This window comes from Canis lupus, unplaced genomic scaffold, assembly GCF_011100685.1.
Source record: "Canis lupus familiaris isolate Mischka breed German Shepherd unplaced genomic scaffold, alternate assembly UU_Cfam_GSD_1.0 chrUn_S1875H2072, whole genome shotgun sequence".
In the NCBI taxonomy this organism is placed as follows: Eukaryota; Metazoa; Chordata; class Mammalia; order Carnivora; family Canidae; genus Canis; species Canis lupus.
In genome coordinates, this window is record NW_023330737.1 from 1 (window position 1) to 22,277 (window position 22,277).

The 22,277-nt window shown below is 37.5% G+C and overlaps 1 protein-coding gene across 4 annotated transcripts in view; it reads right to left on the reverse strand.

The window, feature by feature from the left end:
* Nucleotides 1-1,570: 1,570 nt before the first annotated feature.
* The window catches only part of LOC119869192 (ankyrin repeat domain-containing protein 26-like), a 105,893-nt gene continuing 85,186 nt past the window's right edge, over nt 1,571-22,277 (reverse strand). For all 4 annotated transcript variants that reach the window (XM_038589317.1, XM_038589319.1, XM_038589316.1 and 1 more), the window contains 4 exons: nt 13,280-13,334; nt 12,983-13,164; nt 6,284-6,507; nt 1,571-1,647 (listed from right to left, as the gene is read on the reverse strand). In XM_038589317.1, coding sequence (XP_038445245.1) covers nt 1,599-1,647; nt 6,284-6,507; nt 12,983-13,164; nt 13,280-13,334 — 510 coding nt within the window. In that variant the 3' untranslated portion in view covers nt 1,571-1,598. The remainder of the gene's footprint in view (nt 1,648-6,283; nt 6,508-12,982; nt 13,165-13,279; nt 13,335-22,277) is intronic.

Here is a 22,277-nt window from a genome sequence, read left to right on the forward strand (position 1 = left end):
AGTGCAAACTGTTTTTTTAATGACATAAGCCCTTTTTAAATAATCGTGATATTAGTGTTTTGAAGTTTTACTGTGCAACTACTATGCATTATTTGGGACAGTTTACATATCCTAAAGGGGTTTTAGGCCTTACACAAACCGTATGAAGTAGGCAATTATACTGGGTATCTTTTCACAGGAAGCAAATGAGGCACAGAAATTCTAAGGAACTTCCCCAAGCCCATACACCTGGTAGGAGCAGACCACCCAGAACTCAAGTCCAGGAAATGTCCCTTCCAAACATGTGTTTTAAAATATGTGGTAAAAGTAAGTTAAGTATTTCTAAGTAATGTGATACCAATTGAATCTATAGTATTATTCCATTTCTAGCTATAATTATTCTAGAAATAATTTCTGAATCTTACATACATTTTAATTTTTTATTTTTTTAAAAGATTTTATTTATTTATTCCTTCACTAGAGAGACACACAGAGAGAGACAGGCAGAGACATACAGAGGGAGAAACAGGCTCCCCCACAAGGAGCCTGGTGTCGGACCCCAGGATCACGCCCTGAGCCCAAGGCAAGACACTCAACTGCTGTGCGACCCCGGCATCCCACACACATTTTTTAATTAAAACACTTCATACCTAGGCAGTATTGAAAATCTACTTTCAATAAACTAAAGATTTAATTCGTCTAAAGAAGTTCATTAATGGGCATTCCTTTACTCATTCAAATGTTCATTCATGGATTCAACAATTACTCATGAAGCACACAATATGTGTCAATGACGCTGCTGGTACAGTAACTGGCTCTTGTAATTTAGAACTTTATAATCCAAAAGTAATAATCTATGATAGATGAATAGTTTTTCAATTGTAAATAAACATATTGTAAATAAACAAAACCATTCCCCTTTCCCCAGAACCTAAACAAATATTAACTTAATATAATCAGATACTCCAAAGCCCCTCACAAAATCATAGCTATTCATGATACTGTCAAAGGTACTGAATACCTTAAAACCTATCAAGAAATGATTAGTTCTATTCAGAATCGCCTATGTGTCTGTATATTTACTATTTTATATATATATATATTTTTTTCAATCGATGAAGGAAAGTATCTGAATATTCAATTATATGAGAATACTGCACGGTGGAACTGATTCTAAATAAACAACCTCTTACCACAAAACTCATATCCTAATCTGGGGGTCCTGGGATCGAGTTCTGCTTTGGGCTCTCACAGGGAACCTGCTTCGCCCTCTGCCTATGTCTCTGCCTCTCTCTCTCTGTCTCTCACAAATAAATACATGAAATCTTAAAAAAAAAAAGTCACTCCTCCTCATCCTAACCTTTCAAGTGGTGTTTTTGATATACTTGAGTATTTCTTCCCTCAGCCTGTACGACACTATATTACAGTGTTTTACTTATATAATAATCATAGTTAACGTTCCTTCAGAGGGAATAAAGAATTTATGGGATTTTGATACCTTCTTTCATCCTGATCCATTTTACTTAGACTGTTGTCATTACTCACTCTTGGTAGACTACCAGTTAGGGAATCGGCCTCCTCAAAGCCTGGTGTAATCACAGATGCTTTTGATGCCCACTTTACATTTTTATCTTCTTTATTTCCATGATAGACAAACCAGGATCATTACTTAAAACAAAAAATCCAGTTAAAATATCCATTAGAAAGCCAATATTTTCTAATAATTTAATGGAAGGAATAAAAAAATTTTTTGTAAACATCTGTTACCCATCTGAATTCATTTATTAATTCATAGAACAGTTATGAAGTGCAAACCATATGCAAGGAAATACAATATACAATTATGATACAATGTCATTTGTGGGGACAAAAACTGCCTGTGTAGGACCTGTGGAATCAAGTGCCATTCACCAAGGCACGGGGGGGAAAAGTCTCATCTGCCCATGCATCGGGTAACAGGCATACGCACTACACCACCCAGCTGTGGATCCGGCAAAAGCCCATAAATTGGCGCCACCCTCACCCTCACAAGCCACCATCTGGGAGCCCCTGGAAAACACTTAGATAATCACCCATGGGGGTAGAGAGTCTTCGTGGAAAACCAGCTTTCCTGTAGAGAAGTTCTAGCACATCACCAGAGCAAACAATCAGGTTTGGACACATGGGAGCGGTAGTCATTAAAGACTGGAGTAGGTGACTGCTACTTCAAAGGCAAAGACAGCAATGCAAAAGGATATGACAAAATCAAGGAGGAAATATGACACCAACAAAGGATTACAATAATCTTCCTGTAATCAATCTCAGACACAGTGGAGATCTGTAATTTTATCCAAGAAAGATTTCAAAAATCTCAGTCTAAGGAAATTCAAGGAGCTACCAGAAAACACAAAAAGCCAATTCAGGGGTGCCTGGGTGGGTCAGGCAATTAAGTGTCTGACGCTTGATTTCATCTCAGGCTATGATCTCAGGGTCCATGAGATTGAGCCCTGCATCAGGCTTACACTCAGCACAGTGGTCCCCTCTCCCTCTGTATTCCCCCCTAGCTCACACACTTCTCTCGCTAAAATAAATGAATACAAATCTTTTTAAAAACAGTTAATTCCCCAATAAATGAGGAATACACTTACATTAAACAAATGAGGAAGTTTAATGAATAGCTGAAGGGCTTAGTCAGTTTAAGTGTCTGACTTGGTTTTGGGCTCAGGTCATTGATCTCAAGGTCGTGGAATCACCCCCCCAGGTCTTCTGCTTGAGATCCTCTCTCCATCTCTTTCTCTCTCTCCCCACTTGCTTCGCTCTTTTCTTTCTTTCTTTCTTCTCTCTCTCTTCTCTCTCTCTCCTCTCTCTCTAATAAATACATTTTTAAAAATAATTTTAAAGGGACAAAGAAAAAGAAAATGTTTTTGTGTAACTTGTGCATACTGTTAGCCTAGTATCTAACTCCTAATACAAAAAGCTAGATTTACCAACAGACAAATTATATTTTTTTCATGACTAAATACATGCCAAGAAAATATTATGAGCATATAGCTATGTAAATTTACAAAAAGACTGAATTTTTCCCATAGGAGATTATCAACTTTAGGGCCTGAAAAAAAAAACAAAACCAGCAATTACTGTTTTAAAACTGCCATACAGATAACTCTTCTAGTTAAATTAAACATCCAAAAAAGATGGATCTTCCTGAAAGCAATTATTAAACAATTCTTCTCGACCCAAATTTCAGAAGTAATCTGTAATTATGGATACGAAATAGCTTTCATTTTGAAAACAGTTAATAGAAGCAACTTTTAAATAGAAAACAACTGGTTAAAGACACCTCAAAGTTATGTTGGCGGGGGGAATGCTAACATGCAGCCATGGTAACGAGAACCCATCAGAACCAGTTTTAAATGTTTGTAATGATCAATGCCATCTGTCCTCACTCACTAGCCAACCAATGTCAGCTTCTCCCTCATGAAGTATAGCCAATGTGGGACAAAATCACTCCAATACGCATGCCTTGAGTGCCAACCAATCAACAGTCTTACCCAAATTACCATGGTGCTTCAGATGATGACAAACCACTTAATTCTCTGAAAAGTCTCCCAAGTCTTAAACTCCACTTTTCCTGAAACTGTATATAGAAAGTGAAGACTACTCTGTCAGAAAAGACTGTAAGTGGCCAGCATAGCTCCCTCTTATTAGTCAGCAGTAAATTCCGACTTCACCTTTATATTTCAGATATTGAGGGCTCATATCCTCTGGCAAAAATGTTTAAAGTCCTATAATAATTTACCACCATATTTCATTTTCCTTAATGAAACATAAATGAAGTTTGCTCTTCCTTTGTTCCATTCTACTATAATTAAAACTAACATAAATACCAGTAAAAGAATAAGTAGCAAGTAACCACAAGATTAGGCCGCAAGTAATCCACAAAATGCAGATAACGGACAGGTTAAATTGTCAGAATGGATCCATGCCAGCCGTTCTTTCTGTTTAAGTGAGAATTGGTATTATGTTAAAAACAATACACACGGTTTAGTTAAACTCCATTCACTCAACAAACATTTATTGAATAGCACTATATATGCTAGAATGTTCTCTAAGCACTGAGGACACGGCCATGAACAGAAAAAACCCTACTCACGAGGATAGTAAACATAGTAACAATAACTACCTAGGCAAACTACACAGTATGAGAGGAGAAAAACTAAAGCAGAGAAATCAAATTTCAATGTGTTGTAGCAAAAGGGGTGGTCGAAATACTAGTCAGGATAAACCAAGAAGGGCCTTGCTGAGAAAGTGACCTTGAAGCAAAAACCAGGGAGAAAAAGAGGGAGCAAGGAGTAAGCCATGAGGATACCTGAGAGAAAAGCACTCCACAGAGAGTTTATAACAAGTACAGAGGTATGCCTGAAGTGTTTATAATGAGGGTGGGGGATAAGAATAGTGAGAAATTCAAGTGTGGCTGAACAGAAGGAAAGGGATAGAAAGTAGTTCAAATCAGAGAGACAGAGGGAGGAAAGGATAGGGAGGGACCCGAGATGAACAAGTCACATAAGGCCTTGTAGCTATTAGAAAGAACTTGAGTGAATGGGAGGCCATTAGGTTTGAGCAGAGGAGGACATAATCTGACTTATGTTTTAATAGATCCACTGTGTTTAGAATTAATGGAAAGTGAATTTTCGAAGATTATATAATATGAAGTCACTATTGAAAAATTTGATGTGGTGCATGTTGAAATATATGCTCTTTAAAATGGAAGAATAAGGGGCGCCTGGTTGGCTCAGTCGGTAAAGCGTCTGCCTTCGGCTCAGATCATGACCTGGAGTCCCGGGATCAGCCCCACTTCAGGCTCCCCGCTTCTCCCTCTGCCCTCTGCCGCTCCCTGCACTCACACACTCTCTCTCTCAAATAAATAATCTTAAAAACATTTTTAAAGGAAAAATAATAGCCTGTATGCAAAGTGCCTGAAAAAGAAGATTCACTGCATTAACAACCTCTTGGTTTATAGCATAGGGATCAAATGTTTATACAGAATATGGGACAAGTTGCCACGTGAAATCTCTTCGTAATAATATTCAGATCAATTTGAGAGTCCAACATTTGAGCACTCGTGCATTGGGAACCAAAACCAAAAACCTAATAATTAGCAGTTTTGTTGGTAATAAGGTAGAGTGCCAGTGTAGCAGGTAACTTCCCTTTGCAACTCAGCAGATATTAAAAGTATTCTAAAGTTATTGTAAGACATCAAACCAAACACTTTAAATATACTTTGGGGGATCCCTGGGTGGCTCAGCAGTTTAGCGCCTGCCTCCAGTCCAGGGTATGATCCTGGAGTCCAAGGATCGAGTCCCACATCAGGCTCCCTGCATGGAGCCTGCTTCTCCCTCTGCCTGTGTCTCTGCCTGCCTCTCTCTCTCTCTCTCTCTCTCTCTCTCTGTCTCTCATGAATAAATAAAAATAAAAATTAAAAATTTTAAATTTGTTAAACAATCAAAACCCTGCAGACCTAAATTCATTTTCTCAGATAGTTACATGCTGCATTATTTTATAGGTGTGAAAACTTACTTCCTTATGGATGGAGAGTTAGACTCCCTCCAAGTTTTTGATAGATCATCTTAACATATATATGTAACATGTTTATGTAAGTATTCTTAATATATCTGTCATATTTTATAAATATAATAATATATAATAAATGTTCTTAGAATATGTGTGTCTAAGTGTTGACACAAGTCATGTTTTCCTATAGGATCTACTCCTGGCAATGAAGCCGTTGGGATATAGGGACAGCATATATGAAATTTGAAATGCACTGCTACATCACTCTTCAGAAAGGATTTGTCAATTTTCTTCCTCTCTCTCGCTTTTAAAGATTTTTATTTATTTATTCAGGAGAGACACAGAGTGAGGCAGAGACATGGGCAGATGGAGAAGCAGGCTCCTCATGGGAAGCCTGATGCAGGACTCGATCCCACGACCCCGAGATCACAACCTGAGCCAAAGGCAGACGTTCAACCACTTAGCCACTCAGGTGCAACGGATCTGACAATTTTCACCTAACAACAGTGTATGAGAATGACTTTTTCCTTACATTTGCTAACCTAGGTTATTTTTTTTTAGTTAAATATTTATCACTATGCCTGCAAAACAATTTGATACCTTACTGGTCTTTGCCTCTTTCTGTTTAGCACCCTGGGTGGAATATCTCTACTAAAAATATAAAATGTGTTAAACATGAACATTAGCTCCAAACAGAATTTGTTTTATAGAAAAATAATAATTATCTACTGTTTAAATATTGCTATAGGCTTACCTATCAGAATCTTCATTCTGCGTAGTAGGAAACAGGTGGTTATCAGTTTTTCCAGTCTTTCTTTGTTGAATTAGTCCAGCAGCAGGAGCAGCAGCAGCAGCAGCAGCAGCAACAGCAAGAGCAGTACCAAGAGCAGGAGCAGCAGCAGCAGCAGCAGCAGCATCATATATGTTTTCTGCTCCTTCCATTTTATTACTCGTGTGCTGCTTCCTTTCTTTTCCAGTCTTGAATGGAAATTTGATAGTTACAACTTCATTCATTAAAAAGAACTTTTTTCATTAATTGTATCATTTGACTCTTTAATGTAATTTTAATCAATAAAACTATCTTGCACTGAACTTTATCATTACGTGTAATTGTAATTTTTGGAAATTCTGCTTCATTTCTGTTGGAATAGAACAACATAATTTTCCAGAATTCCAAAAAGGGCTTTCTTAATTTTGTGTTCATATCTACACTTTGTTACCTAACATTCCCAACTTCACCCCATCTGACCAGCAGATACAAAGAAATAAAAAGACACAAAAATCTGTCCTCTTCCGTCTTTACCATCTGGATTTTGCTTACACTGACAGATTCAAAGGATGTGACATTGTGATGCTCCAGGAACAAAGAGGAAGCTTTCCATTTCTGCACTGAGCTATTCTTTCCCCAACTGCCTTTTATAATTCTTTTTTCATTTGGATCCCAGAGCTATCAAAAAAGTCACAGTGTTCATTAAAATATGTGAACCAAAGTTCACCACAACATAAAAGGAGCAAAACTGATATTAGTGTCGAATTTTGAGAAATGAGTAATGCTCCCCAAATTTCACATTCCATAACCATAAAATTTTATAGCTAGAGGGTATAAAAATAATTATCAACTTTAATCCCATTTTCTATTGATAATGGGAATAAAACCAAAAAAGATTACATGATTTGTCCAAAGTTCCTAAAGTGGCATTACCTAGCATCAAAGAGATGATACAATTCCTTGATGCTGAATCAAATAAATGACCCAACAAGTTTATTAATCAGCTATGCTAAAAGTGTGACTTTGGCATAGTAATTTAATACCTTAATTGGGGATGAGGCGCTTAGCTAATTTTTATTTTAAAGGAGGATATCTCTAGATTTTATTTTTCACCTCAAACATCAGTTTTCTCCCTTAGAGTCAAATACTGAAGGTTTGCTGAAAATCTATGCTACCTACATGATAAAAGTCGTATGTGTCAAAATATATCATACTTTATTAAACAAAATGTAAAGGTTTGATTCAACAAAAACACCTGAGAATGATGATTAAACAAACACATATATGTGTATACACACACACACACACACACACACGTGGACACCTGGGTGGCTCAGTCAGTTAAACATCTGCCTTTGGCTCAGGTCATGATCCCCGGGATCTAGGATCAAGACCCGTGCATCAGGCTTCGTGCTCCGCCAGGAGTGTGCATCTCCCTTTCCCTCCTACACCTGCTCCCATTTGTGTTCTCTCTCTTGGTGTCAAATAAAATCTAAAAAAAAAAAAAAAAAAAAAAATTTTTTTTTTTTTTTTTAATGTAGAGGAGATGCCTGAGTGGCACAGTTAGTTGGGCCTCCATCTCTTGATTGCAGTTCAGTTCATGATCTCCTGATCATGGGATTGAGCTCCGCTTCAGGCTCCACCCTCACTGGGGAGTTTGCTTCTCTTCCTTTCTCTCTCCCTCTACCCCCTTCACCCTGCTCACACACTCAAATAAATAAGTAAATAAATAAGTAAGTAAGTAAATAAATAAATCCTAAAAGAAAAAAAGGAGTCTGTTAAACTTTATCCCAAGAAGGTAGTAGGAGATGAAGAGGGACACTCTATCATACTAAAGGATCTCTCCAAAAAGACGACCTAACAATCATGAATATGTATGCCCCAAATGCAGGAACTGCCAAGTATAACAATTAATAACCAATGTTAGGACATACTTAGATAATAATACACATATACTTGGTGACTTCAATCTAGTGCTTTCTACACTCGATAGGTCTCCTAAGTACAACATCTCCAAAGAAACAAGCGCTTTAAATGATACACTGGACCAGATGGATTTCACAGATATTTACAGAAATTTACAACCAGACGCAACTGAATACACATTCTTCTCAAGTGCACATGGAACTTTCTCCAGAATAGGCCACATACTGGGTCACAAATCAGGTCTTAAACGATACCAAAAGATTGGGATTGTCCCCTACATATTTTCAGACCATAATGCTTTGAAACTAGAACTAAACCACACGAAGAAATATGGAAGGATTTCAAACACGTGGAGGTTAACGACCATCCTGCTAAACGATTAAAGGGTCAACCAGAAAATTAGAGAAGAATTAAAAAGATTCCTGGAAACTTATGAGAATGAAGATACAACCGTTCAAAATCTTTGGGAACAGCAAAAGCAGTCCTGAGGGGGAAATACATCGCAAGACCAGCATCCGTCCCCAAACTGGAAAGAACTCAATGCAAAAGCTAACCTTGCACCTAAAGGAGCTGGAGAAGGAACAGCAACGGAAACCTTCAACCAGCAGAAGACAATTAATAAAGATTCGAGCAGAACTCAATGAGATAGAGACCAGAAGAACTGTGGAACAGATCAACAAAAACCAGGAGTTGGTTCTTTGAAAGAATTAATAAGACAGATAAACTATTAGCCAAACTTATTAAAAAGAAGAGAGAGAAGACCCAAATTAATAAAATCATGAACGAGAGGGAGGGATCACCACCAACACCAAGGAAATACAAACGATTTTGAAAACTTAGTATGAGCAGCTTTACGCCAATAAATTAGGCAATCGAGAAGAAATGGGTGCATTCCTGGAAAACCACAAACTACAAAACTGCAACAGGAAGACATAGAAAACCTGAACAGGCCAATAACCAGGGACGAAACTGAAGCAGTCATCAAAAACCTACCAAGACACAAAAGTCCGGGGCCAGATGGCTTCCCAGGGGAATTCTATCAAACGTTTAAAGAACAAACCATACCTATTCCACTAAAGCTGTTATGAAAGATAGAAAGGGATGGAGTACTTCCAAAGTCGTTCTATGAGGCCAGCATCACCTTAATTGCAAAACCAGACACAGACCCCACCAAAAAGGAGAATTATAGACCAATACCTTGATGAACACAGACACAAAAATTCTCAACAAGATACTAGCCAACAGGATCCGACAATACATTAAGAAGATGATTCACCATGACCCAGTGGGATTTATCCCCGGGATGCAAGGCTGCTTCAACACTTGTAAAGCAATCAATGTGATTCATCATATCAGCAAGAGAAAGAACCAAGAACCACATGATCCTCCCAATAGATGCAGAGAAAGCATTTGACAAAATACAACATCCATTCCTGATCAAAACTCTTCAGAGTGTAGGGATAGAGGGAACATTCCTCAGCATCTTAAAAGCCATCTACGAAAATATCGTTCTCAATGGGGAAACACTGGGAGCCTATCCCCTAAGATCAGGAACAAGACAGGGATGTCCACTCTCACCATTGCTATTCAACATAGTACCAGAAGTCCTAGCCTCGGCAATCAGGCAACAAAAAGAAATAAAAGACATTCAAACTGGCAAAGAGGAAGTCAAACTCTCCCTCTTTGCAGATGACATCATAATGCAGCTAGAAAACCCAAGAGACTCCACCCCAAGACTGCTAGAACTCACAGCCATTTGGCAGTGTGGCAGGATACAAAATCAATGCCCAGAAAACAGTGGCATTTCTATACACTAACAATGAGACTGAAGAAAGAGAAATGAAGGAGTCAATCCCAATTACAATTGCACCCAAAAGCATAAGGTAACAAGGAATATACATAACCAAAGAGGTAAAGGGTTTCTACCCTCAAAACTACAGAACACTTCTGAAGGAAATTGAGGAAGACACAAAGAGATGGAAACATATACCATGCTCATGGATTGGCAGAATGAATATTGGGAAAATGTCAATGGTACCCAGGGCAATTTACACACTTAATGCAATCCCTATCAACATACTATGGACTTTCTTCAGAAAGTTGGAACAAATCATCTTAAGATCTCTGTGGAATCAGAAAAGACCCCAAATAGCTAGGGGAATATTAAAAAAGAAAACCATAGCTGGGGGCATCACAATGCCAGATTTCAGGTTGTACTACAAAGCTGTGGTCATCAAGACAGTGAGGTACTGGCACAAAAACAGACACATAGATCAATGGAAACAGAATGGAGAATCCAGAAGTGGGCCCTCAACTCTATGCTCAAATAATAGTCGGCAAAGCAGGAAAGACTATCCACTGGAAAAAAGACAGTCTCTTCAATAAATGGTGCTGGGAAAATTGGACAGCCACATGCAGAAGAATGAAACTGGACCATTCTCTTATGCCATACACAAAGAAAAACTCAAAATGGATGAAAGATCTGAATGTGAGACAGGAATCCATCAGAATCCTAGAGGAGAACACAGGCAACACCCTTTTTGAACTTGGCCACAGCAACTTCTTGCAAGATACATCCCTGAAGGGAAGAGAAAGCAAAGCAAAAGTGAATTATTGGGACTTCATCAAGGTAAGAAGCTTCTGCACAGCAAAAGAAACAGTCAACATAACTAAAAGGCAACCTACAGAATGGGAGAAGGTATTTGCAAATGACCTATCAGATAAAGGGCTAGTATCCAAGATCTATAAAGAACTTAGTAAACTCAAAGAAACAACAATCCAATCATGCTATGGGCAAAAGACATGGACAGAAATTTCACAGAGGAAGACATAGACATGGCCAACAAGCACATGAGAAAATGCTCTGCATCACTGGCCACCAGGGAAGTACAAATCAAAACCACAATGGGATACCACCTCCCACCAGTGAGAATGGGCAAAATTAACAAGGCAGGAAACAACAAATGTTGGAGAGGATGTGGAGAAAGGGGAACCCTCTTGCACTGTTGCTGGGAGTGGGAACTGGCACAGCCACTCTGGAGAACTGTGTGGAGGTTCCTCAAAGAGTTAACAATAGATCTGTCCTACGACCCAGCAATTGCACTGCTGGGGATTACCCCAAAGATACAGATGCAGTGAAATGCCAGGACACCCGCACCCCGATGTTTCTTGCAGCAATGTTCACAATAGACTAACTGTGGAAGGAGCCTCGGTGTCCATCGAAAGACGAATGGATAAAGAAGATGTGGTCTATGTATACAATGGAATATTACTCAGCCATTAGAAACGACAAATACCCACCATTTGCTTTGAGGTGGAGGGACCTGGACGGTATTATGCTGAGTGAAATGTGTCAGTCTTTAAAGGACAAACATTACATGGTCTCATTCATTTGGGGAATATAAAAATTAGTGAAAGGGAATAAAGGGAAATAGAGAAATTGAGTGAAAATATCAGTGAGAGTGACAAAACATGAGAGACACCTCACCCTGGGAAATGACCAAGGTGTAGTGCAAGGGGAAGCGGGCAGGGGGTTGGGGTGAGTGGGTTATGGGCACTGAGGGAGTCACTTGGCAGGATGAGCACTGGGTGTTATGGTATATGTTAACAAACTGAATTCCAATAAAAAATTACAAATAAAATACAAAATTAAAAAATACAAAATACAAAATATAACAACTATGAAGACTAAAGTTTCCCGAGATAACGTAAAATGTATCCACTGTTGGAGATCTTTGAGAAAGTAAAGGTCATCCTTCTACAAATAATATTGTATACTCTACGGGCAACTTTTCCTTCCTTACGATTCTATAATGATAAATCATCTTATAAAAAAATGATAAATCATGAGTTTATTCATTTGACATGTGTCTCTATTCTAAGCTTATATTTAAAAAAAGATGCATCAGAATCCAGAAAATAGTTTTTATATTTTTTAAGAATCTTGCAGCTTAAAATTTATTTTTTTCATTTAATGGATAGAGATTAAGAACCTCACTTACCTAAGAAAAAAATTCAGTTTTAATTAATGAAAAAACTAAAATGTTTATTTACGTCCTCTCTATTCTCAAAAGATATAAAGTCGACCAAGATTATACCACACAGTAAGTTTAATTAGAAACCACAAGAAAGACAACAGCCAAAGTTCAAAACTCATAATAAATCTGATTATGGCTTAAAACAGACTTCACTTTGTACTATGTATAAACACAACTCTTGCTAAATTAAATATAGGCTATCATACTTTATTAAACTTAAAAGGGTAAAATTTCCTCCCAGTTCTTCATAAAAACCAGCTGTCATTCTGAAGAATCTGAGCATGTTTTGTATTGCCTTTTATTAACTTGCATTTAAAATAATTTCTACCGCATTTTATAATATACAGCATCTGTTCTACCTTAGCCTCACTACTGCTGTGTTTTTAATAATAATCTCTCTAAACTCTCCTATCTTTACATTCATCTCATCCTTATTAAATGAATTCTTACCCCACAACCCCTCCCCTCATCTTCACATCCATCTAGCTATTCTATCCAGTTGCTTTCTAATTCTTTCCCTCCATAATGGCACACCTAAGATTTGTTTATTCCCACCAACCGTAATAAATCTCAACCCAGTACTTACTTCTCTGTTGTTATTACACTGTTTTCTCTTATATTCTTGAGGGCTTCCATTTCTCCCTAAGATTCTTTTCATTATAAGGATATCAAGAGGATAGTATGTGAAAAAACATGGGGGACAAAGTTCAAAACAACTTACCTTTGTAACACCAAGCATTGCTGAAGACGTTTGAGGAGTTTCGGGTGATACAAAAGCAAGAGGAGAATAGTCAGAGACATTGACGGATGGTTTACAGAGAGTTTCAGTCTTATCTTCTCTTGCAAAATTGTTGTCAGCAAATAAAGGTCTATCTTCTTGGCTCACAAGACCACATTTTGCTTCTATTTAGTGAAAAACAAAGTAAAGAGTACATGAAGATATCTGTAACTTTGAATTACTAAATAACACAAAAATGGACAAAACTCCGTGAAAAACACAAATCTTCAAATAGCTTACTCTTGGGTCGCAGAAAAGCAGCCATTTGCTTTCTTAAGTTTAGTTTCGGGACAGTCTAGAAAAAAAATTGATAGTTTTCAGGATTACAAGTATCACATTTCGTAAAAATAATTGTAATATTCACCATTACCAAATGAACACCATTACAAAAAGAACACAGGTTTTGGAGATCATTCAAATACAGATTCAAATCTCAGTTCCGCCATTTACTAACCTACATTTTCTCATGGGGTGAAGATTATAAGAGATTTAATAGTCCCAAAATGTTACTTTTCTTACCCCTGATTATTATACAAAGTCTTCCTCAAAAAGTTAAATAAAAATAGAGCTATCCGGGATCCCTGGGTGGCGCAGCGGTTTAGCGCCTGCCTTTGGCCTAGGGCGCGATCCTGGAGACCCTGGATCGAATCCCACGTCGGGCTCCCGGTGCATGGAGCCTGCTTCTCCCTCTGCCTATGTCTCTGCCTCTCTCTCCCTCTCTCTCTCTGTGACTATCATAAATAAATAAAAATTTAGGGAAAAAAATAGAGCTAACCTATGACCCAGCAATCGCAGTACTCAGTATTTATCCAAAAGATACAAACATAGTGATTTGAAAGGGCACCAGCACCCCAACGTTTAAAGCAGCAATGACCACAATAGCCAAACTACAGAAAAGCCCGATGCCCATTGACAGATGAATGGATAAAGAAGATGCAGTGTGTATAAATACAATGGAATATTACTCAGCCATCCTAAAGAATGAAATCTTGCCATTTGCAATAACATAGATGGGACTTAAGAGTATTATACTAAGTGAAATAAGTTAGAGAAAGACAAATACCATATGATTTCAATCCTATGTGGAATTTAAGAAACAAAACGGAGGTGCATAGCGGAAGAGAGGGAAAAAAAGATAAAAATCAGAGAGAGAGACAAACCGTAAGAGACTCTTAATCATAGGAAATAAACTGAGGGTTGTTGGAGGGGAGAGGGTTGGGGCAATGGGGTAATTGGGTGATGGTAATTAAGGAGGGCTCTTGAAGTAATAAGCACTAGATGATGTATGCAACTGATGGATCACTGAATTCTACCTCTGAAACTAATAATACGCTATATGTTAATTAATTTGAATTTAAAAATTTTAAAAAGGGGATCCCTGGGTAGCTCAGTGGTTTAGCGCCTGCCTTTGGCCCAGGGTGGGATTCCTGGAGACCAGGGATCGAGTCCCATGTCAGGCTCCCTGCATGGAGCCTGCTTCTCCCTCTGCCTGTGTCTCTGCCTCTCTCTCCCTATGTCTATCATGAATAAATAAAAAAATCTTAAAAAAAATTTTTTTTAAATACTTTCTTTACCAAAATGTCTTAAAATAAAAATCTATCCCTAGGTAATTTAAATTAAAAAAACTAACAATAAGGGCAGCCCCGGTGGCGCAGCGGTTTAGCACCGCCTGCAGCCCAGCGCGGGATCCTGGGGACCCTGGATCGAGTCCCACATCAGGCTCTCTGTATGATGTCTGCTTCTCCCTCTGCCTGTGTCTCTGCCTCTCTGTCTCTATGACTAAATAAATAAAATCTTTTAAAAAAACTAACAATAAGAAATGTCATTATTGGGACGCCTGTGTGGCTCAGTGGTTGAGCATCTGCCTTCGGCTCAGGGTGTGATCCCAGAGTCCCACATCAGGCTCCCTACATGGAGCCTGCTTCTCCTCCCTCTACCTCTGTCTCTGACTCTCTCATGAATAAATGAATACAATATTTTTAAAAATTAATTATTTTATTATATTTAAAATTTTTCAAATGTGTTTGAATGATTTATAATTGCATGACGATCTCTTATAAGAGAAAATATTAAAATTTAGTTTCTAGTAGTATTTATTTGGGCAAGTTGGCATTACAAACAGTTTAAGTTGCTTTTGTTTGTCAAAATGCTAAGGACAAATGATTATCTAACATCAGCTCCTTCCAGGAATGTGAGAAAAATAATAAGGCTTGTGGGGTAATGGTTCAGGAATGAAAACCACAGACACACACAGACAACAGAAAGGCATAATCAAAAATATTGACAATAAACATAGAAAGAGATGGACTGAAAGAACAGACACTAAAGAAACGTGTTTTGTTTTTTTTTCCCCCATGTAAGGAAAACGTAGGGTACGGGAAAGTCATGTACAAAAAAATGCAGGGGGGACAGCCATGGTGGTTCAGTGGTTGAGTGTCTGCATTCGGCCCAGGGCGAGATCCTGGAGCCTCAGGATCGAGTCCCATGTCAGGCTCCCTGTATGGAGCCTGCTTCTCCCTCTGCCTGTGTCTCTGCCTCTCTCTGTGTGTGTGTGCGTGTGTGTGTGTCTGTCATGAATAAATAAAACCTTTAAAAAATGCAGGAAGAAGAAGAAAAAAAGAAAAACATAAGACGTGACCAATCAAGCATGATCTTAAGGCAGGGAAAAATGTAAGTTAAAAAAGGCCTGTGGAAAAAAAATGGTTAGGTTAGTATTAACTTATTAGTTAACACTAATTAATTATTAATTAGTATTAATACTAACCTAACCATTTTTCCACAGGCCACACTATATGTGTGTATATGTGTGTGTGTATATGTATGTATGTATGTATAGTTAGGAATATATAATGAACAGCCGCCTCTGTTTTATATATACAGGTAACATTTATATAATAAATTTATAAAATGTAATTGAAAAAAGTTTAAGAGACTTTTGTTTATACTATATCCCTAATAATACTGACTTTTCTTACTCTACATTTATTTGTTTATAAATACTGTAATAAGGAATTTAGTTCTGGGATGCCTGGGTGGCTCAGTGGTTGAGTGTCTGCATTCGGCTCAGGGCATGATCCTGGAGTCTCGGGATCTAGTCCCACATCATTGTGTGTGTCTCTCATAAATAAAAAATAAAATCTAAAAAGTAAGATTTTACTTTTTTCACCATAAAGTAAATTTTTCAGATAGTGGTCATCTCTCACAACCTGGAAGGTATAAATTATCACTAGAGCGAGAAAAAAATTGAAAAAGAAATGTTTCAAACACATCAACTTTCCACGTGGAATAAGAACTGGTAATGAAAATTCTAATAAGAAATGTATACCTTGAAAGCCTACATCTAATGTAATATAGATGGGGTTTAAAAAACAAAAGGTGAGAATTTTTATCTAAAATTCTAAGTTGACAATTGAAGGATACTAAAAAACAACTTTCTTTCTTATTTATTTCTTTATTTCCTCAACATAATTCATTTGAGCTTGTAAATCCTAAATGGAAAAAGGAAATATAAATTTGAACTATACTTTTTAAATTTATATATTTATGACATATTATGCATAATACTTATAACATTCCATTTTACAGAATTCCATCTGTCTGCTCACTTATTCACATTAGAAAAATATTAAATTGCTTCTTCCAAGCAGATCTTATTTTAGGTGTTCCAGGAGAAGCACGACTATGTTTCCTAACATAATCTACTACCTTATAATGAAGCACAGTCTTTAAAATGAATAGGTAAATAAATAGAAAATATCTAAAATTTTAAATTTTAACATCGGACACAAGGACTATGAGTAGATATTTTTAGCACTTTATTATAAAAGAATTCTGAGAATGGACATTTTACCATGTGGTTATGAAGAGCCTCCGCTTCTAGAGCTGATTATTGTTTTAGGCAATACTTGTATTCTTCACTTAGAAAAAGAGTGTTAACTACACTCTTAATGGAATGATTTCAAAAACACAGTGGAATACCATAGCAATATAAATTTTGAGAAACAATCCCTGATTTTCCACAATTTCTATTATTATAGTCTAAATGTAACAAAAAGGATAGAAATAGAGAACTGAGTCCTCTCTGGTAAAACTATATGCTAACATGATAAAAAAAAAAAGTCCAATAAAGAAAAATATCCAAGAAAAAAAACCTACAATAATTGGATCCACTAAAGATTTCAGTTAGGCATGAGTATTATAAAGTCATGATAGCAATAAATAAATTCATTAAATGAATCAATAAAATCAATGTTAGTAGAATTTAAAAATCACAACAGTAAGAATTCTGATCCCTGACCAAATGTCATTTTCTCTCCAACATGGGAAAGCTTTTCCCAATAAAAGTTTGCTGTCATTATATATGTTCCAACCTATTTTTTCTGCCGACTTACCAAAGTAAAAAAAAAAAAATTCAACTTGCCATTTCTCTAAAATGTACTGACCAACCTTCGATTACAAACACAAAAAGACATCAGATAAGTTAAACTTTATCCCAAGAAGGTAGTAGGAGATGAAGAGGGACACTCTATCATACTAAAGGATCTCTCCAAAAAGATGACCTAACAATCATGAATATGTATGCCCCAAATGCAGGAACTGCCAAGTATAACAATTAATAACCAATGTTAGGACATACTTAGATAATAATACACATATACTTGGTGACTTCAATCTAGTGCTTTCTACACTCGATAGGTCTCCTAAGTACAAACATCTCCAAAGAAACAAGCGCTTTAAATGATACACTGGACCAGATGGATTTCACAGATATTTACAGAAATTTACAACCAGACGCAACTGAATACACATTCTTCTCAAGTGCACATGGAACTTTCTCCAGAATAGGCCACATACTGGGTCACAAATCAGGTCTTAAACGATACCAAAAGATTGGGATTGTCCCCTACATATTTTCAGACCATAATGCTTTGAAACTAGAACTAAACCACACGAAGAAATATGGAAGGATTTCAAACACGTGGAGGTTAACGACCATCCTGCTAAACGATTAAAGGGTCAACCAGAAAATTAGAGAAGAATTAAAAAGATTCCTGGAAACTTATGAGAATGAAGATACAACCGTTCAAAATCTTTGGGAACAGCAAAAGCAGTCCTGAGGGGGAAATACATCGCAAGACCAGCATCCGTCCCCAAACTGGAAAGAACTCAATGCAAAAGCTAACCTTGCACCTAAAGGAGCTGGAGAAGGAACAGCAACGGAAACCTTCAACCAGCAGAAGACAATTAATAAAGATTCGAGCAGAACTCAATGAGATAGAGACCAGAAGAACTGTGGAACAGATCAACAAAAACCAGGAGTTGGTTCTTTGAAAGAATTAATAAGACAGATAAACTATTAGCCAAACTTATTAAAAAGAAGAGAGAGAAGACCCAAATTAATAAAATCATGAACGAGAGGGAGGGATCACCACCAACACCAAGGAAATACAAACGATTTTGAAAACTTAGTATGAGCAGCTTTACGCCAATAAATTAGGCAATCGAGAAGAAATGGGTGCATTCCTGGAAAACCACAAACTACAAAACTGCAACAGGAAGACATAGAAAACCTGAACAGGCCAATAACCAGGGACGAAACTGAAGCAGTCATCAAAAACCTACCAAGACACAAAAGTCCGGGGCCAGATGGCTTCCCAGGGGAATTCTATCAAACGTTTAAAGAACAAACCATACCTATTCCACTAAAGCTGTTATGAAAGATAGAAAGGGATGGAGTACTTCCAAAGTCGTTCTATGAGGCCAGCATCACCTTAATTGCAAAACCAGACACAGACCCCACCAAAAAGGAGAATTATAGACCAATACCTTGATGAACACAGACACAAAAATTCTCAACAAGATACTAGCCAACAGGATCCGACAATACATTAAGAAGATGATTCACCATGACCCAGTGGGATTTATCCCCGGGATGCAAGGCTGCTTCAACACTTGTAAAGCAATCAATGTGATTCATCATATCAGCAAGAGAAAGAACCAAGAACCACATGATCCTCCCAATAGATGCAGAGAAAGCATTTGACAAAATACAACATCCATTCCTGATCAAAACTCTTCAGAGTGTAGGGATAGAGGGAACATTCCTCAGCATCTTAAAAGCCATCTACGAAAATATCGTTCTCAATGGGGAAACACTGGGAGCCTATCCCCTAAGATCAGGAACAAGACAGGGATGTCCACTCTCACCATTGCTATTCAACATAGTACCAGAAGTCCTAGCCTCGGCAATCAGGCAACAAAAAGAAATAAAAGACATTCAAACTGGCAAAGAGGAAGTCAAACTCTCCCTCTTTGCAGATGACATCATAATGCAGCTAGAAAACCCAAGAGACTCCACCCCAAGACTGCTAGAACTCACAGCCATTTGGCAGTGTGGCAGGATACAAAATCAATGCCCAGAAAACAGTGGCATTTCTATACACTAACAATGAGACTGAAGAAAGAGAAATGAAGGAGTCAATCCCAATTACAATTGCACCCAAAAGCATAAGGTAACAAGGAATATACATAACCAAAGAGGTAAAGGGTTTCTACCCTCAAAACTACAGAACACTTCTGAAGGAAATTGAGGAAGACACAAAGAGATGGAAACATATACCATGCTCATGGATTGGCAGAATGAATATTGGGAAAATGTCAATGGTACCCAGGGCAATTTACACACTTAATGCAATCCCTATCAACATACTATGGACTTTCTTCAGAAAGTTGGAACAAATCATCTTAAGATCTCTGTGGAATCAGAAAAGACCCCAAATAGCTAGGGGAATATTAAAAAAGAAAACCATAGCTGGGGGCATCACAATGCCAGATTTCAGGTTGTACTACAAAGCTGTGGTCATCAAGACAGTGAGGTACTGGCACAAAAACAGACACATAGATCAATGGAAACAGAATGGAGAATCCAGAAGTGGGCCCTCAACTCTATGCTCAAATAATAGTCGGCAAAGCAGGAAAGACTATCCACTGGAAAAAAGACAGTCTCTTCAATAAATGGTGCTGGGAAAATTGGACAGCCACATGCAGAAGAATGAAACTGGACCATTCTCTTATGCCATACACAAAGAAAAACTCAAAATGGATGAAAGATCTGAATGTGAGACAGGAATCCATCAGAATCCTAGAGGAGAACACAGGCAACACCCTTTTTGAACTTGGCCACAGCAACTTCTTGCAAGATACATCCCTGAAGGGAAGAGAAAGCAAAGCAAAAGTGAATTATTGGGACTTCATCAAGGTAAGAAGCTTCTGCACAGCAAAAGAAACAGTCAACATAACTAAAAGGCAACCTACAGAATGGGAGAAGGTATTTGCAAATGACCTATCAGATAAAGGGCTAGTATCCAAGATCTATAAAGAACTTAGTAAACTCAAAGAAACAACAATCCAATCATGCTATGGGCAAAAGACATGGACAGAAATTTCACAGAGGAAGACATAGACATGGCCAACAAGCACATGAGAAAATGCTCTGCATCACTGGCCACCAGGGAAGTACAAATCAAAACCACAATGGGATACCACCTCCCACCAGTGAGAATGGGCAAAATTAACAAGGCAGGAAACAACAAATGTTGGAGAGGATGTGGAGAAAGGGGAACCCTCTTGCACTGTTGCTGGGAGTGGGAACTGGCACAGCCACTCTGGAGAACTGTGTGGAGGTTCCTCAAAGAGTTAACAATAGATCTGTCCTACGACCCAGCAATTGCACTGCTGGGGATTACCCCAAAGATACAGATGCAGTGAAATGCCAGGACACCCGCACCCCGATGTTTCTTGCAGCAATGTTCACAATAGACTAACTGTGGAAGGAGCCTCGGTGTCCATCGAAAGACGAATGGATAAAGAAGATGTGGTCTATGTATACAATGGAATATTACTCAGCCATTAGAAACGACAAATACCCACCATTTGCTTTGAGGTGGAGGGACCTGGACGGTATTATGCTGAGTGAAATGTGTCAGTCTTTAAAGGACAAACATTACATGGTCTCATTCATTTGGGGAATATAAAAATTAGTGAAAGGGAATAAAGGGAAATAGAGAAATTGAGTGAAAATATCAGTGAGAGTGACAAAACATGAGAGACACCTCACCCTGGGAAATGACCAAGGTGTAGTGCAAGGGGAAGCGGGCAGGGGGTTGGGGTGAGTGGGTTATGGGCACTGAGGGAGTCACTTGGCAGGATGAGCACTGGGTGTTATGGTATATGTTAACAAACTGAATTCCAATAAAAAATTACAAATAAAATACAAAATTAAAAAATACAAAATACAAAATATAACAACTATGAAGACTAAAGTTTCCCGAGATAACGTAAAATGTATCCACTGTTGGAGATCTTTGAGAAAGTAAAGGTCATCCTTCTACAAATAATATTGTATACTCTACGGGCAACTTTTCCTTCCTTACGATTCTATAATGATAAATCATCTTATAAAAAAATGATAAATCATGAGTTTATTCATTTGACATGTGTCTCTATTCTAAGCTTATATTTAAAAAAAGATGCATCAGAATCCAGAAAATAGTTTTTATATTTTTTAAGAATCTTGCAGCTTAAAATTTATTTTTTTCATTTAATGGATAGAGATTAAGAACCTCACTTACCTAAGAAAAAAATTCAGTTTTAATTAATGAAAAAACTAAAATGTTTATTTACGTCCTCTCTATTCTCAAAAGATATAAAGTCGACCAAGATTATACCACACAGTAAGTTTAATTAGAAACCACAAGAAAGACAACAGCCAAAGTTCAAAACTCATAATAAATCTGATTATGGCTTAAAACAGACTTCACTTTGTACTATGTATAAACACAACTCTTGCTAAATTAAATATAGGCTATCATACTTTATTAAACTTAAAAGGGTAAAATTTCCTCCCAGTTCTTCATAAAAACCAGCTGTCATTCTGAAGAATCTGAGCATGTTTTGTATTGCCTTTTATTAACTTGCATTTAAAATAATTTCTACCGCATTTTATAATATACAGCATCTGTTCTACCTTAGCCTCACTACTGCTGTGTTTTTAATAATAATCTCTCTAAACTCTCCTATCTTTACATTCATCTCATCCTTATTAAATGAATTCTTACCCCACAACCCCTCCCCTCATCTTCACATCCATCTAGCTATTCTATCCAGTTGCTTTCTAATTCTTTCCCTCCATAATGGCACACCTAAGATTTGTTTATTCCCACCAACCGTAATAAATCTC